This window comes from Carassius gibelio, chromosome B25 (genome assembly GCF_023724105.1).
Source record: "Carassius gibelio isolate Cgi1373 ecotype wild population from Czech Republic chromosome B25, carGib1.2-hapl.c, whole genome shotgun sequence".
Taxonomy (NCBI): Eukaryota; Metazoa; Chordata; class Actinopteri; order Cypriniformes; family Cyprinidae; genus Carassius; species Carassius gibelio.
The window spans coordinates 7,268,361-7,287,616 of NC_068420.1; the positions used below are offsets into that span (position 1 = coordinate 7,268,361).

At 34.7% G+C, this 19,256-nt stretch overlaps 1 protein-coding gene across 1 annotated transcript; it reads right to left on the reverse strand.

The window, feature by feature from the left end:
- Positions 1-1,653: 1,653 nt before the first annotated feature.
- saal1 (serum amyloid A-like 1) lies at positions 1,654-9,918 on the reverse strand. The gene is made up of 13 exons (XM_052598288.1): positions 9,766-9,918; positions 9,063-9,262; positions 6,389-6,490; positions 6,226-6,309; positions 6,062-6,141; positions 5,909-5,968; positions 5,686-5,801; positions 4,759-4,921; positions 4,519-4,601; positions 3,800-3,970; positions 3,484-3,677; positions 2,058-2,150; positions 1,654-1,957 (listed from the first exon to the last, which is right to left on the reverse strand). The coding sequence occupies exons 1-13, from the start codon at positions 9,767-9,769 to the stop codon at positions 1,853-1,855; spliced, it is 1,455 nt and encodes a 484-aa protein (XP_052454248.1). The 5' UTR covers positions 9,770-9,918; the 3' UTR covers positions 1,654-1,852.
- Positions 9,919-19,256: the final 9,338 nt, after the last annotated feature.

Here is a 19,256-nt window from a genome sequence, read left to right on the forward strand (position 1 = left end):
TGTAATATGTATGATTATACAAAGTATGAAAACAACTTAAATATAAAGTGGTGCCTTATAACAATAATAATAAAAAAGGTCCCTATGACATGTATGCTAAATTCAAATTGATTTAGATTAGGTGTTTAAATTGTTATAACTTGGTGTGAGACATCAACCAAGAAGATTAGAAGTGAATAATCTGCACTGAATCACACATAAATATCATATCGTTTATTTTTAAGTTGGATTTTTAATCCTTTTTGGGCTTGAGGGCACTTAACTGTCCTTGTATGGAAAGAATGGAAAACATTCCTCAAAATATCTGCTAGTGTTTTAACATCAGAGTAACCAACAGAATTAATCTTTAAACCGTTTGTACAGACCACCAATTATGAGATGGCATCAGAGTAATTCTGGGAAATCCAGCGTGAACCGAAAGTTTCATTGCGTGCTTGTTGACAGGAGATAGACAGCAGCTCCACGACCTTTAATGAGCTCCAGCGCACAAGCAGCTGGACGAACGAGTGAAAAACAGAGAGCACAATGCCGACGTGTGTCACGTGACTGCTGACTACTCCAAAAACCTCACTCATCTTTAATGACATTGATTGTTGAGTTCCTACCTGATCCTGTTGTCTATTCTTCAAATGGAGTTTCTGAGCAATCAATCGTAAAATTTAAGTGAGCATTTCTGCTAAAAATATCTAATTAAAAATGATTAACAATATGGCTCCCCAGACCTCATTTGAGGTTTGGGGTTTGTGTGTCTTTAAACCCAAATGTATGACTTCTACTGGCTGTTGCACACATCTAGCATGGTAGAGTAGTTAGTGGACGATGTGTCATTTTAGGTCATGGTCAGGATTTCTGTGCATCATATAGAAGATGTTTGACAGCTGCCGATCATCTATGTTTACGCTTTAACTTCTACGAACAGCACTGTTTCGGTCTCAACCGGTCCTCTGTCAACTCGTATTAGTTGAGTGTTCACTCATACACGCAGTGGTCTGGATCGAACCAACTCAAGTGTGTCCTCATTCTGGGGTACTTCTGTCAGATCAGCCTCAGGTAGAGCTAAAAACAGACACGTGTCAATCAAAAGTCCTTGTATACCTGTGCATCTGGCCATTTCAGGGAAACCAAGATTCCTGGAAAAACAACAAAAACCAGCAGCTCGAAATCACGCAAACGTGGTTTAAATTAGCCTCTGTGCATTTTACATTCAGTCCAGGTCGAGATCCCAGTGTGTGAGTGTCTGGCCGTGTCTCTCTCAGGTCCTCCTCCTACACACTAAATTTCCATAATAATGCAGCGCGCTCTGCATATCAATCCAAACTCTTAATCAAAGAGCTGCTATATTCCTGCTTGCGTCACATACGCGGGAAGTGCGCAGTAGACCTTTTCTCCCCATTCTGATGTTCATTTGGAACGCAAATGAGGAAAGAGGGAGGCGATCACAGCCCGGACGTGGCACGCACATTAGAGGGACACCCGATGGAGAACATCAGTAAACACTCGAATGTATGCGTTAATAAACGCCAGTGCACTAATCTTTGAAGCATAACACGAATTAAGTAGCGTTAAATAAATTGAAAACTATTCCATTAACTACGTTGTGCATTTAAAAATATGCTATCAAATCATAACAATTACTCCATGGAAAACACAATCTACAAAACACGTTTTGTTTACTAAATAGAAAAGCTGGTGTATACAATCAAAACGATGATATACACAATTTATCAAGCTATAACCAAAGCCATTACATTTTTTGTTATATCTAAACAAAAGACGAGTCTTTTCATAAGGAGATCTAAAGACTTATCTCCAATCTTTTGGGTCAGAGAACTTCTCTGAAGAATGTTTCCTTTCAGATGTTTCCGCTTGACACATTGGATGAAATAGAAAAGTCCTTTTTTATAATGTCTGCCAGTTTCGGTTCCACTTCTGACAACAAGTTTACCAGGTGCTGGACCTGTAGATGAGATGAGAAAAGACGAGAAGCTCTGTGATCATTGAGGGCCTGTAGGAGCAGTGAGCAAAACAACAACAAAACAAATAAGAGAAGAATGTACCGCCGATATGTGTTGAGGTAAGAGGGAGCCAACAGCAGACACACAGCTTCTCTCTGTAAAACACCCTTCCTTGACTACAGCTGACAACACATCCTGAAGATTAAAGGACATTTTCAATAAATTAATATGTAATATATTTAACATTTATATGTTTTAATGTAGTCATTTTTACATTTGCTTTATATTTACATAATAAAATACAATATATTTTTTTTTGGAATGTGCTTTTATTTTAAAAAAAATATTATATATATATATATATATAAATATATACACACACACATATACACACACACACACACACACACACACATTATAATATAATGTAACCAAATAATACATCAAATATGTCAAATTAGAATTTAATAATTCCAATATTTTATAAAGCCACTGATATTCTGAAAATGGCACATTCTGTTAGAATTTAAGTCAAAGAAACAAAATATTTGAAAATGACCCGTTTTACCCTGAGGTCTTGAAGTGTTAAGATGTAGACATAAATGTATATATTTAATAATATAATATAGAAAATATATATATTTTTTATATTTAATGTATATTTAATAAATATGTATATTTATATTTTTATAATATAGTATTTGATAATATTTTTAATTAGAATGTAATCATCTATTATTTTGTAAATTTGATAGCTTTAAATTTATAATTAATAATTAGTGCTGTCAAGAGATTAATCGCATCCAAAATAAAAGCTTTTGTGTACATAACATATGTACCGTATTTTTTGGACTATAAGTCGCACCTAAGTCGCATCAGTCCAAAAATACGTCATGATGAGGAAGAAAACATATAAGTCGCTCTGGACTATAAGTCGTATTTATTTAGAACCAAGAACCAAGAGAAAACATTACCGTCTACAGCCGCGAGAGGGCGCTCTATGTCTTCATTGTAGAAGACATGGCTGGAGACGGTAATGTTTTCTCTTAGTTCATGTCAAATTAATTTTGATAAACAAGTCGCACCTGACTGTAAGTCGCAGGACCAGCCAAACTATGAAAAAAAAGTGTGACTTATAGTCCGGAAAGAATGTGTGTTGTGTATATTTATTATGTATATATAAATACACACGTGCATGTATATTTCAGAAAAATTGGTTATGTTCATATATTAAATATAGTTATTCACAATTAGTGCTGTCAAAGGATTAATCGCGATTAATAGCATCCAAAATAAAAGTTGTGTACACAGTATTTATGAGTGCACCGTTTATATATATATATATATATATATATATATATATACATATACACACACACACACACACACACACACACATATATAATATTTTCCTAATATATGTGTGTTTTTATATATACATAATAAATATGCAGAGTGCATACACATATATTATGCACAATTTCTGAATGTATTACTCTTTTGTAAACTGGATAGCTGCCAGTTTCACCTTATTCAGTTGCATGATGACGGCTGAGAGGAACTCTGCTGTGGTTTCGACTAAAGCTTTGAGCTCTTCATCTTCCTCTTGCTTCACTTCTTCTTTCTGACTCTCTTCTGATTCAGAGTTTCCAGCTGTTCGGCTCTGATGGCATTCAGCATTGAAGTCCAGAATACGGATAAGACTTCCCAACAATTCTGTACCTGTTACGAATAAACACACATTATTACATCAAAACAGCAATATAATAGCAAACCTTAAACAAACACCATGATGCCTCTTATGAAGCAATGAATCTGATCTATTGAAAGTGTGTGTTTCGTACTGATAGCTGTCTGCAGGCTGGAGTGTAACGCTGACAGTAAGGCGAGCGCTGGGGCCAGGAGAGCTTTCTGCTCCAGCAGGATGAGAGGAGGATCCTCCTTTTGACATAAATCCTCACATACAATCTTACACACAAACGTCCACACTGCATGTCCACAGGCTCCATCTGATACTGTGGACAAGGTCAAAACAAGAAATCATTAAATTAACCGTTTCTATGGACAGTCATACAATTATCAGTTTTTATATTAGATCTAATTTAATTCAAATGTATTAAAAGCATGTATTCAATTGATAAAAAAATTGCAGTAAACACATTTAAAATGTTACAAAATATTTATATTTCAACTAAATGCTTAATATATTTAACAAAGAATCCTAAAAAAATATATTAAACTGCACAACATTGCTAATTATATGAGATGTTTCCTGGTCAGCAAATCAGCCTATCAGAATGATTTCTGAAGGATCATATGACACTGGAGACTGGAGTAATGATGCTGAAAATTCAGCTTTTGGATAAAATGAATAAATTACATTTTAAATTGTTGTAATTATGAATCAATGTAATAATATTTCAAAATATAACTGTATTTTTAAACAAATAAACGCTGCCTTGGTGAGCATAAGACACTAATTATCAGAGAAGAGACGCCAATGTGTAGTTCAAGTGATTATGTTTTTGTTATTATTGTTATTGTGTGTGTGTTTGTGTCTCACCCAGAGCCTGCATGCCCTCTTCTACTGTAGTCAGAAGCTGGAGTGAATGAAGATACACTTCAAGAGCCTCTGGACTTTCTGACCTACAACACAAAATATTTGAATGAGCCTACATTCATATTTCAAAAACAACATTGATCTGATTCAGATGGAACAGCTTCTCTTACTCTAGCAGCAGACAGAGGAATAGCTTGGTAAATACCTCAGGAAAGTCACATCATCTTAATTAATATGTCTCACCTGAGCTGTGTGGCCGCCTCAAGCAGAGAGGACGCCATGTCCTGCTGTGTGTCCTTGTTTGGGTCACTGTCGCTGGCTGGGGTGGACACCCAACTCTTCATCATCTCCTCATCCTCATCAAAGAGCTTATCCACCAGCTCCCCAACCTTAACTAGCAAATCCACTGCAGAGAGGCACAAATCAGTTTGATAGACTTTCATCTAAGATTCAATTGAAAATACTAGCATTAAAACACATCAAATGTGCACATTTTAAAGTTCATGCATGTCAATTAATTAAAGTGAAATATATATTTTTTTAATTTTAGCTTTGATGAATTTAAAAACGTTAAAATTAAAACATAACCTTTGCTGTATATCATTTTACTAATTATTCTTTTATTAACATTTCAAGAATTACCTGAATTTAGTCATTAAGTAGCTATAGAAAGTTATTGTTAGAAAGAAATAAAATTATTTATATATATATATATATATATATATATATATATATATATATATATATATATATATATATATATATATATAAAACTACAAATCAAATTTGGTAAAAAAATTGCAATAAAAAATAAATAAACAAAAGTTAATAAAATGGTTAATAATAATAATTGCTAAAACACACACAAGTAAATAAAAAATAAATATGAACTGATATTCAATTAACTGAAGCACTTTTTAATGTCAACTTTCTAGTGTATTTAAAATATGAAATTAACAAAAATATTAAATATTATTTATATAAAGGTCAACATTATTAATTAGTAGTAGTATAAATGTGTAATTAAAATTCATTGCTAAAAAACAACAAATCGCACGACAAAATAATTTTGGGGAAAACCAATTGCTGCTTAATTTCTTAAGAGTTTCAGGCAGTTTTTGTGTCTATTTGCTGAAAGCACCACTAGCAACATTTGTAAACCTCACTGACCATTGGTGGAGCTGCTCATGATGAAACACAGACTGCTGCACACCGCCGGCTGCTGCCGTATCCTCTCCAGCCACAGGGGGGCGACATCAGGCTGAGACAGGCACGTTAGCAGGAGCCTGAGGAAGCCACAGTGTTTCAAGTCACATAACCACATTCAGTAAAATGCAGCATGTATTGTATAAGTATTCTTCGAATTTTGTAACAGGGCTTTATCAGCACTGACCTGCAAGTCTCCAAGAGCGTAGGTGGATCATTGTCCCCGAGCAGAAGTAGTAACACAGAGCTGAGATATACAGAGAACATGTCAGACATCAATCAGTAGTATTAATGTATTTACAAAAGCAGCTGAATTACTCTAAAGTTAACAGAGAGTTACCATAGGTCAGAGTTCTGGCTGAGAGATACACATGTGTCATGGAAACAGGCCATATTACCCAGAATTCCAACACAGATTTCCTGTAAAAGAAGCTCTGAGTAATTATATGAAGTCATAAGCATACAAGCATTATGTAAAGCGGTTACAGTGGTAAAATGTCTTACAGTGAGCCGCGGACTACGTGACTTTGCGATCACACCCAGCAAGATGTCTGGAGCTTTGAACTCCTGAAGAAAAACAGCCACATCCTGGAGAGAAAACAGATGTAACGTATATGTAGACAGTGGGCATGGAACAGGGGGATGAATACAGTGTGTCTCAGTTTACCTTATCCATAGCCATGTCCCAAACTCTACACAAGTCCTCCTCCAGATCATCTGTCAGTTCCTCTGAAGAATCACTCGGCCCACTTTCCTGATCTGTCACCATCTAGAAAGAAAAATTTAAGTATATAATAAGAAAGAAATGAAGGAATTTGCACAACTTCAAGAAAACCTGATAGATGGATGGATAGAAATAAAAAAGGGGAATCAAATTATATCTAATTTTAAAACACATATACAAAGAAAAACAAATAATTCCATTAGATTTTTATAGGAATTTGTATGTTTATATATATATATATATATACACACACACACACACAAACACACACACACACGCATACAGGTGCATCTCAATAAATTTGAATGTCGTGGAAAAGTTAATTTATTTCAGTAATTCAACTCAAATTGTGAAACTCGTATTAAATAAATTCAATGCACACAGACTGAAGTAGTTTAAGTTAGGGCTGCAACTAACGATTATTTTGATAATCGATTAATCTGTCGATTATTTTTACGATTAATCGACTAATCGGTTTATGTACTTATATTTTAGTTTTTTCCATTTTTTCCCCAAGTAAATTATTAATAAAGGGTCTTTATCATTCAGCATAGATTTTTAAGAGATTTTAACCATTTTGCATTGTCATATCCTCATCAAAAATATACCTGGAGTTGTTTTATTATGTTAGTAATCCTTTGTCGAACTCTTCTGCAATCAAAACACTGACACATACTCTAGCAAAATTCACAAGGAGATTTCAAATATTGTTTTCACCATGGCAGTCCTTAGAGCTCCTAAAGTAGTTTAACATCCCAAACAAAGCTTAAGGAATCTTTGAGAACATATTTTCACGAAGTATAAGGATAAAACAGAATAAAATTGCAGTGCATTGTATTTTATTATTTACTGGGAAAAAGCTTTATAGCTTATGCTGTGAAATTGTAAACAATCCTTCGGAAAAAAAAGTGCCAATGGCATGAAACCTGAATGGAACTCACAATTTAAAGTAAAATCCATCAGAAGGTTGTCCAGAAAAAAAAAAATTGGGACACACACAAAAAACCTGCTGTGTGAAAAAGAGCAGTGAATACTTAGAAAAGAAGTGCATTTTAAATATACTCAAACATTTACCTCTCTCATTCAGTCATAATTAGGCTGCAAGTCTGAATTATGAACTGGTAAACGACAAACTGATCACATAACATGTTTGTAAAGCTTTAAATGTTAACTGTTAAAAAGCAATGTTATCAGCTTTTACGACTAAACATTTGCAAACAACCTTGTACTGGAGAATCTGCACAAATAAAATTCTTAGGGGCCGTTCACATATCGCACCTAAAAACGCGTGGAAAACTCTAGTCGCGCCGCTTTCTCCAAAGCGCTCGGGCAGAAGCGCCCCTGAGGCGTCTGCCTTTGCTAAGCAACCATGACGTGCTCTCTCCATGACGTGCGCGCCTACATAGGAAATAACGAACTTGAGCACGCAAAAGACACGATATGTGAACGGCCCCTTAAACAGTTCAGTAGTGCAGAGTTTAAAGGTTACTCTTCATTTTGAAGGCTCAAAGTAAAGTACTCCCACTTCCCGCTGAATGCTGCAGAGACGCTGTTCGGGAAGCACGTGACATAAAACGAGGCCAGCTATTGGCTATTCGCTACTTCACCTGCTGTACTGGCTGAGTAAAATCTCCGGTGGCTCATTACTGTCACACTTTGGTCACAGCAGATTTGAAATATGCACGAAATGAGCCGCTTATGGCAAATAAAATTTATTTAGCGACGAATCGATTACTAAATTAGTTGACAACTATTTTAATAATCGATTTTAATCGATTAAATCGATTCGTTGTTTCAGCTCTAGTTTAAGTCTTTGGTTCTTTTAATTGTAATGATTTTGGCTCACATTTAACAAAAACCCACCAATTCACTATCTCAAGAAATTAGAATATGGTGACATGCCAATCAGCTAATCAACTTAAAACACCTCCAAAGGTTTCCTGAGCCTTCAAAATGGTCTCTCAGTTTGGTTCACTAGGCTACACAATCATGGGGAAGACTGCTGATCTGACAATTGTCCAGAAGACAATCATCGACACCCTTCACAAGGAGGGTAAGCCACAAACATTCATTGCCAAAGAAGCTGGCTGTTCACAGAGTGCTGTATCCAAGCATGTTAACAGAAAGTTGAGTGGAAGAAAAAAGTGTGGAAGAAAAAGATGCACAACCAACCGAGCGAACCCCAGTCTTATGAGGATTGCCAAGTAAAAAAGTGAAAGTGACGTGACATTCAGCCAAGTATGGTGACCCATACTCAGAATTCGTGCTCTGCATTTAACCAATCCAAAGTGCACACACACAAAGCAGTGAACACACACACACCGTGAACACACACCCGGAGCAGTGGGCAGCCATTTATGCTGCGGCGCCCGGGGGACAGGTGGGGATTCTGACCCGCCCTTATTAAAACATCTTTAAGAAAAGTGGTCATACTCATTTTTTAAAATTATATTTTAAATGATTCAAAACTTTTCAAAAATGGCAAAGATTGGTAAAGATTAAAATTGACAAATAATTTATATTCTGAGGGTTGCACTGTGACTTTCTTGTTCTAATATGACAAGATGCTTGTTATGTGGAGACCAGTGATACAGAAGTCTAGCATGCATGGGTGTACCTGAATAAGGCGGGTCAGAGTGCTGAAGAGCCAGTGTTTACTGTACACCGTCTCCCCGATGGCGTCTGCCTCCTCCCCGGCCTCAGTCTCATCTTCCTCGGGTGGAGGCGATGGGTTGCGGTCCATCAGCGGTGAACCTGCGGTGGAGGATCCACAACTGTCTCCATCCACCTCCTCCTGACAGCATCCGTCTTTGTGCTCTGATGAAATCAATACATGACATAAAAGCATGAAGGATGAGATAAAAATGGATGCATAAACCTCCAATACACAGCATAAAATACATGCATGCATGCATGCAAAAAAAAAAGTATAAATGTATAAAGTATAAATGTATGCACAAACACCAGATGCACACATAATGCATACAAAACTTGAATGGCTACACGTATGCATTAACTTTCTCATTCATTCAGGCAAAGCCTGAACTAAATCGAGTTCATGAAGCAAATGCGTGAATATTTACGCTTAAGTTATAATATTGAGTTGGGTACAAGACACGAGTCCAACACGCTTTAGCAAAATAATTGTGAAATGCAAACTTACAAAAACCAGTAACGCGGTATGTTTAAAGCTCGAAAGGTTTCGCAGGTTTATTTATATAATACCGGTTCAACAACGTGGCAAATATTGAATTATTAAAATAAACATTCACCGCGGATAGGATCCACGCTAGTCTAATAACCCGCATATCCTGACTTACCCATTAATAACGACTTTTCACAACCAACGCTAAAATGCTTAAAAATATCAATTCGAAAAATGATTTTGCTTCATGGTTTAACGTTTTGAATAAGCGCATGAAAGTGAGTACTTCCGCTCACAACTCCACAGAGCATGATGGGTAAAAAATAAGGAAAACGAAAGTTGATAGAATGGCAATAGCGCGACACGTCTAAACATAAATAGCCAGACTTTGTGTCCCGGTTTGACAAGAGAGTAAATAGTATTTTTCATATTTCTGCTCCTTTTTTATTTTTATTTATTTAGTGTCTGTAAATGTTTAAGCTAACTTATACACATGATTCGAATGCGTGTTAACGCGGGTCTCTGAGCCTCCATGCGCCCCCTGGAGGAAGAATCCTTGTTGCTTTCAAATTACTGCTTTTCTCACAATCTTTCTCGCACTGTTTATGTTTAATATCTTTATCGTTATTCGATTAATCCTACAAACAGTGCAGAACATGTCTTCTATGTCCTGTTACCTCATAACTTTCCTACTTGAACTCAGTATCTAATGGACTGCAGTCTTATATATACACCACATATATCCTATATGTCAAACGAGGCAGTGTCAATATAAACTAGAGGCAGTACAACCAGTGTTGGTTTATCTAATCAGTGTTTTATGTTTGTTCTCTCCCTGTGCCAACAATGTTCCCGGTTTTATAAAGGCATTTTCTGAAGAACAGCTGTTTCCTAGACTGCCAACACTTGCTCTGCAGTCTTACAAACAGGTGGAGCCATCATCTCTCTTTACATGCACATCAAACCTGGTGTTTGCCTTTGGAGGAACTTTTGTACAGCGGCAGAGAGAAAATGCTGCAATTAAAAAAACATACAAATAGAAAACAACAACAACAACAACAACAAAAAACGACCAGTAAATTAAGAAAACATTGATTTAATCAGTTTGAGTCACAATGCAACCAAAATACAGAAAGCACTGCAAGAAAAAAGAAAATCTAAAAAAAGATAAAAAAAAAACAATATAAACTTTTTTTATCAACATCATATATGTCTAAAGTCCATATGATTATAGTTATTTTAACTGAAACATTTCTTTGTTTTCCCATTTTATTTTTCCACAATACGACTTAATTTATTTTATTTTATTTTAGTTTATTGAGTAATATATATTTATAAGCTTTTATATTCAAGACACGCTTTCTGAAATTTGAAAAGAATTAGAATTTCTGTTTGTACATCACATATTGAGTAAAAAAAAAAAAAAAAGACTTTAGATTAACTCTGTTTTTTAAAACAGTAGGCTGTTTCCTGGGGATTGTAACCTTAAGCATCTTTATTATCTAAGACAGAAGACTTCAGATATACCAAGACGGGCCACACATATGAATGGGAGAAAATCAAGTTTGCAGGTTTTCAGAGCAAAACCAGCCCACTTATTACTCAAAACAAGCCTAAAACTAGTCCAATCGTGTTTTCCTCCTTCCAGGGGAGCTGTGAGTGAAGATACACGTGGATATAATGTCTTGTGGACGTGGATATATGAAGTCTTGCCGTTTAAAGGTTCTAGTTTGAACCAGTTGATGAGATTTCCTCCACTTTCACCATAAAATGAAACATTCAGTAATATTAATTAAAGTATTCTTCACCCATACAGTTTGCAATCTTGAGCAATGTCTTGTAAAGAAATGTGATGTGGGATTTGAATTAGTATTAAATATAACTGAAGACAGTTGCTGTTCCTGAGTCCCGAGTCAAGACAGACAAGTCCAAGTCCAGATGCAAGTCCTCAACTTTAATATTCAAGTATTAAACAAGTCATTAGTAGTCTTTGCCCAAATTAGTGTCTCAGTATTTACCATATCAAATTTATAGTAATTTATATCAAGAACACAGATAGAATATGTTTGACATAGCAGTTAAATTTGCTGTGAGATGGCTGCCCTTAGTAAAACTACTCACCTTCAGTTTAGGGATTGTGCCAAAATAGGACAAGCGTTCAAAAAAAAAAAAAAAAAAATCATAATTGTAACAGAATAGCAAAGACAAAATATCTTGGATCATTATTGCTGCTTGTCTAAACTAAAGAAGAGAGAATCATGTTTGCTACACCCAGCTGGTTGTTCTGTGAAAGCAAAGATGATACCTCGTTTCCCAATAAATGGAAGTAAAGAGAAATGTCTGTAACTATTATTTATGATCATTAGTCTACCTATTTTTAATAATTCAACATATGAGTCCTGCTCCCCTCTGTCAGATTCCAGATTCCATATACCGGCCAAAATTTTTTTTACTGGCTATGAAACTCTTTTTGTAAGTTATAACTACTACAATAACTAAACATGTTTACAATGTTTTTGTCCTGCTGTTGCATTTTCCCTCAACTTTCCCTATTAATTACAGCCATTCAACATTACAGTATAACTGAAAGCCATTATTTTAAACATTTAATAGACTCTGAAATATGACAACTTTTAATTTAAGTGACTTCTCAGGTTATGAAGAATAAAGAAGGTAAAAGTTCATCTTCTGAAATGAAGCAGCAAAATGTTCTCCGGTAAAAGTTATTAGAACCGCGTCTAGAGACAAGCTGGCCATCACATTGCGCTGACCTCAGTCCATTCGTGTCCTATTATTTGATTTGCTATTGTCGCTTATGACACAACAGCTAATCACAATGATCTTTTCTTTGGAAAATATGTATTTATTTGCTTATGTCAGAAATCAGTGATATTAAAATACGTTTGGTGAGTATGTGACCTTGTTAACCTGTGATGGTCAGGGAGGTGTAATTTTATTAAGTGTAGCAGTTAAGGGTGTAAAACTGATGTCTTCTTCAGTCTGCTGCCATCAGGGAGGAGACTGTGGAGTCTCCAGGACAGGTCCAGCAGACTGAAGGACAGCTTCATCATCAGGCTGTCAGGAAGCTGAACTCCCTCCCAACCATCTTTTCCCCCCTCCCCTCATTTTCACCATACACCACTAAACTCTGAACCTTAGTCACACACACACACACACACACACACACACACAAACACACACACGCACGCACGCACACACACACACACACACACACACCTCATTCAGCAGTTGACTGACCTCATTCCTCTGTCGGTTAAATAAAGAACTACTCTCTGAGATTTTTCACACTTTAATCAGACTGAATAAGCTCTTTACACTACAATCATTATATCTGCACTGTTTGTTTACATCACTGGTTTGCACTCTATCTGCCATGTGCCTTGTGCTGCTTTTCTTATCTTTCTTTTTACATGACCTACTTGTATATTTGTATAGTTGTACTTTATATTTTATCTGTATTTAATGTGTTAGTGTTATCTGCATGCACCAAGGGTCTGAAAGTAAAGCAATTTCAATCATCTGTATGTATGTACTGTACACGTTGAAGAATTTACAATAAAACAGACTTGACAGATTTTTGTTCTACATGTCCCCAAGTACCACCGTGATCATTTTCATAACATTTTACTGCATCATTCTTTAATAATTGCATGCAATTATAAGCATTAAAACTTTGTATAAGTGGGAAGTCGTGGCCTAGTGGTTAAAGAGTTTGACTCCTAATTCTAAGGTGGTAGGTTCGAGTCTCAGGCTGGCAATACCATGACTTAGGTGTCCTTGAGCAAGGCACCGAACCCCCAACTGCTCCCGGGCACCGCAGCATAAATGACTGCCCACTGCTCCGGGTGTGTGTTCACTGCTGTGTGTGTGCACTTTGGATGGGTTAAATGCAGAGCACGAATTCTCAGTATGGGTCACCATACTTGGCTGTATATACAGTATGTCATGTTGCTTCTCTTCTCAATAATCATGCATGCAAAATAGCATGTGTCTTTCTATAGTCATTTGAAAATTCATAAAAAGGTCAAATCAAATTGTTTTCTGCAAACTCCACCAGATGCTTGTTCTACATCTCCCCAAGTACCTCTGTGGTGATTTCCATGTTACTTTACTGTATAACTTGTAAAAAATAATTTCTTATCAAAATTCATTTGCTATTTATGTTGCCATACAGACATATTTTAAAAATTCATAAAATTATCAAATCAAATTGTTTTCTGCAAACTCTTAAATTTTTACAAAAGTTTTTTTTTGTTTTATGAATTTTTTAATTTGTCTGTTTAACAACATAAATAGCATTGGTCATGATTTTGGTAAGCAATTATTAAAAAAAATAATACAGTAAAGTAAGATGACAATCACCACAATGGTACCTGGGGAGATGTAGATCAAGAATGTGTTGGTGTTTGCAGAAAACAATTTGATTTCCTTTTTTTTAAATGTGTCCCTTAATGCAAATAGTATTGCTCATGATTTTGGTAAGAAATTAAAAAAAAATTAATAGTAAAGAATGAACATGACTGTAATTTACATTTCTGTGTATAGTTTGTCATTATTAACACGTCATCTGTTGATTAGAAGCTAAATTAGGAATAGACTTAACCATAATTTTCATTCTTGTAATTAGATTTCACATATTCCACAGTTTAAAAATGTTTTCTGACACTTGATTTTACTGTAGTAACCATAATTTAGCCATGGCATTTTAGTAGATTCAAAACAAAACATGTACTATTGTTGTTAATGTATTGGGCATTATATTTACAGTATAGCCTTGAAATTGTAAATGAACATCAGTCTGCCAAGAACAGCAGGATTACTAGTTTTACTATAGTAACATCATGTTATATATATATATATATATATATATATATATATATATATATATATATATATATATATATATATATAATATGTGTATGTATATATGTATGTGTATATGTGTGCGTGTATGTTTATTTGTGTCAGTAATAGAATTATATCTTTTTGTAATATTGATATTTTGTTATTCTTGTAGAGAACATTGTTTCCCCGGTCCAAATAAATGCATGGAAAAATTTGATTGCCTGTGACATAATTTCCTGTCTTTGGCCATCTGTTGAAATGCTTCAATTTCATTGGCTGAGTTCCAACTATCCGGGGCTGGCCTATGTGTGTTCCGTGGGAATTGAACCCACAACCTTTTGTACTGCTAACACAATGCTCCACCACTGAGCAAACCCATTGCAAATGTTTTATTTAAATACATTCTAGACAATTAAACAATAAAATACCATTAAATAAGTCCCTTTATGTGTTTTTAATTAACCTATTATTATCAATTAATTGACTGTGGTTCCAGTTTGATATGTGCTCAGACCCACACTTTAAAAAAAAGAAGAAAAAAAAAAGATCTGCAAAGGTTTCGAAATTGTATGGCCATCACTACCATGCAACGCTATGCAGCATAGATGGTGTGACTGCAGTGGCGAACCAAATGGCTTGCAGTTAACAAAGATCGCTTCTAGATTGGGACAACACATCTTTAACGCTTCTTTAACATCTGTACATCACCTCGCAACTTCCTCATTGATTATGTCATGAATGAGTCTAATGAGGTTAGACTCATTCATGAGTCATTCACCTAACTAAAAGTCATTTTTACAGTGCAGTGCTTATAATAGAAACCAAATGTAGGCTATTTGAATTCAGATGAATTTAGTTTAGATTTGTTAAACGTTTGTTTGCCATCAATGCTATTGAATGTGTTTAAGTGTCATAGAACAACATAATGATATTGAAAGTGTTCTGTACGCAGGATGTAAATTACAGTACTATTGCATACAAAAGTACATTGCACAGGAGCTGGTTATGAAAATTTTCAAAGTTTATTTGGAGTATATTGTATAAGAAAATTTAGAAGAAAAATGCATTTCAATTGCATTAATGCAAACAGTATATATTATACACTAAATACATTTAAAATACATTAAAACATTTTGGAGAACACACTTAAGTTGAAATTAAAATCAATTATTTAATATAAATATATATAAATATATAAAAATGAATGTACTTATTTAAAACCAATAATAAAATCATAATCATGGAAAATGTTTAAGTAATTCTTAATTAGAAAATATTATAAAGTGCATTTTTTAGACCTATTGTCATTAAAGTGTACTCTCATTAAATACACTTATGTGATCTTTCATTTAAATTATATTATATTATCTGCAAGTGCACTTTTTAAAAAGTATACTTTTCAAATTTCTACACAAAAAGTACACTTTTAATACAATTAAGCTCACTTCTTTTTCACAAGGGTTGGTATGGTTTAATTTCATCTCTCTGTAAATACAATACAATTCAAATACACATACAAATACATTTCGTGCACCACCCGTCCCCCCACCCTCAAACAAAACAAGGAACATATTAGGCATGAAACAGGATATGGATTTTACTTATGATAAAAAAAAATTTAAATAGAAAAGCATTGCATGAATAAGCAACAGCGAACCAGCTGTTCCAGTAATATTATATTATATTCTACCAGAACATTTTGAAAACTGACATTTGGTTGAAGTCTATGAAGTGACCTAACAACCATGGAGTGATTCTGTAGAATAGTATAAATTAGACCTGGGATCTCACTAATAAATCACATATATATATACAAATTAGACTTTTGTATCAAGATATCCATATCAATGCATTTTTTTAATTTTATCAATAAGTGGTTTAGATTTTTAGGCCCCTTAACCTACCCCCTAACCTAAACCTACCCATTTGATAGTAATTTTATTAATAAGCAATTTAGATGTGTGTATGTTTGACTTATGGTATACTAAGGTTATTTCAGCATTCCACTGTATTCCACTGTACATTTGAGAACTGAGAGAAGATATGCCAAATACAAGTTTTCATGATCTCTCTCTCTCTCTCTCTCTCTCTCTCTCTCTCTCTCACACACACACACACACACACGTTAACTTGACAAACAGTTTTACTGCTTTCATTTCTATTACAACCCTCTTTCATTAGCTAAAGTATGCAAACCTTTGTGCCACATGCACTGGAAAATTCCTCCTCTTGAGAACCAAAAAAAAAGTATATATATATATATATATATATATATATATATATATATATATATATATATATATATATATATATATATATATATATATATAAAAAAAAATAAAGTTTGTGAACTTTGTATTTTTTCTTGTCATTACATTGTTTACAAAAAATATATATTATTTATATGTTATGGTATGTCCTCTATAGAGGACACCAGGACTCTAAAAAATAAAATGACATGAATAGACACGAAAAGGCAAAAACAATGGGATTTTTTTGAATCGCCACTAACCAATCAGTCTTTGGATTGAAGAAGGCACTGAAAAAGATGGGGAAGAGCCAAAGTCTGCTGCCAATTTCATATGAAATTTAAAGGAAACTGAGGCGATCACGAATTCATATAAAGTGTATGGTAAGGCCTCGAATCTTTGGGTAGGCAGCTATTTGATTCGAAAGTTTTTTGCAAATTTAGAATGATTCAATTCGATTTAATTCACAATTAAATTCGATTTGATTCGATTTTAATGAAAGCAGTACCAAAAATAATCCAAATGACAATGTATTGCAGCCGAAGTCCTCTCTGGCAGAATACACTAGGTTTTAATGAGGGGATTTGGATACAGCACACAAATTAAATTATTTCATTTTGTAATTATGTTGCAATTTGGTGTTTTTTATAGTTCTATTAATTTGTCAGTTACAGCATGTTGGAGAAAATGCGTTTTGTGGCCCATTGCAAACAAATAAACATTACATAAAGTTGACATAAATTACATAAAGGTTAAACGACTGCAAAAATGTAATTTATTTTAAAGGGGTCATATGGTGCTTTTTAAAAGATCATTATTTTGTGTATTTGGTGTAACAGAATGTATTAAAATGCTTTAATGTTCAGAAAAACACAAAAGCATCATTGTTTCCTACAAAGTCCCTCCTTCCGACAAGCACAGTCTGCTCTGATTGGCCAACTGACCCTGTGCATTGTGATTGGCTGATCACCGCTAGCACTCGTCAGAAATATAAAACCCCTTTCCATATTCGTGAACTTCATCTTTCAAAATAAATGTAAAGACAATTAATAATGTCCTTAGTTGTACCATCAGTTCAAGCCGAAAGGGGAACAAAGTCGCATGACAGAAACAGTGATGAGGTTTGGATGTGTTTGCAGTACACAAGCCACTGACGGTTAAGACAGCTGACTCCACTGTGTCACTCTCTCTTTCTCTCACTCTCTCTCTCTCTCTCTCTCTCACACACACACAGACACACACACACACACACACACACACACACATACACAACTCTGCATTTGAACAGTCAATAGCAAATACTTAAATTAATAATAAAACATACTTCCAGTAGCTGATTCAGAAGTGCCAGATTGTCGTAGCAAAGTCAGAATTACCTCCTCTCCTTGGTTCAAGAAGTGGTCATACATAAATGTGCTGTTCTGTTGTGAGTAATCTTCAAGATTACTAAATGCATCTACTTTCGGAAGCCAAATAAAGTGCTTTTGCTTCCGCCTAGATACACACAGCATCTCCCTGACATGGCTGCTTCAACACTAACTGCAGTTACTGAAACCACGTCTTCTTTCTTTGCATGAACATTTGGGTGGAATTATGCAAATATTTTCCACATAGTGATGTAGACATGCGGGGGCGTGTTTGAATGAGCCGTTTTAGGGGGGTGTGGCAAAGTCTAACTTTGATAAAGAATATCTCTTTTGTTTTGAGAGTTTAGTCAATCTGAAACTTCAGGGATCTCATTTATGCACAGCTTCTAACACTCCAAAGAGAAAGGAAAACTTGAAATCACATCATATGACCCCCTTAAGGTTCAAAGTGAAGTTTTGTTTAACATTATGTAGGCCTATTCTTGGAAATGAGCTGGCAGCCCAACAAACACATTCACGTTGTGGCAACGTCAATGCCACGTTAAATTTTTACTGTGGCAAAGTTTCTGTCTATGTGGACGTGATATTGTAGCAAGATGCAAAAGGGTTGTAGCAATGTTGTTGCGCGACATTCAGCAACTGCAAAACGACGTTCCGACCACATTTATTTTTTATGCCAGATTATAAATATGACCTTTTCTGTCTTATTTTCTAAGTGTCTATTTATTTTGTTTTATTTTTTATTATTTTTGTGGTGTATCTCTTAATAATAACACACAAGAAAAATATGTAATATTTTTTTCAAAAACTGTTAATCATTAATTAGACTTTTTGACTTGAAACCTGCTATGTAACTTTAAAGAGGAAAAATGCCATGTTCATATAATCCAACAAAACATTGCATATATAGCCTGTAATTACAATTCCAAAACACACATTTGAAAAAAAAAAGTATTAATTATATTTATCTAAAATATAATAGACTACGAATGAAAAAGCTTAAAAAATGCATTTGAAAACATTTGATGAACAAAAGAAAAGCAGTTGAGACAATAGGCTGGTCACCTGCTGATTAGGTGGATTCGGGACTGGAGAACATGGACAAGGTGAGAGCAGATGAGAAGGTCGGTAGACATTAACAGTCAAATAAAGATAAACAAATCCACAGGGAAAAGGCAAACACT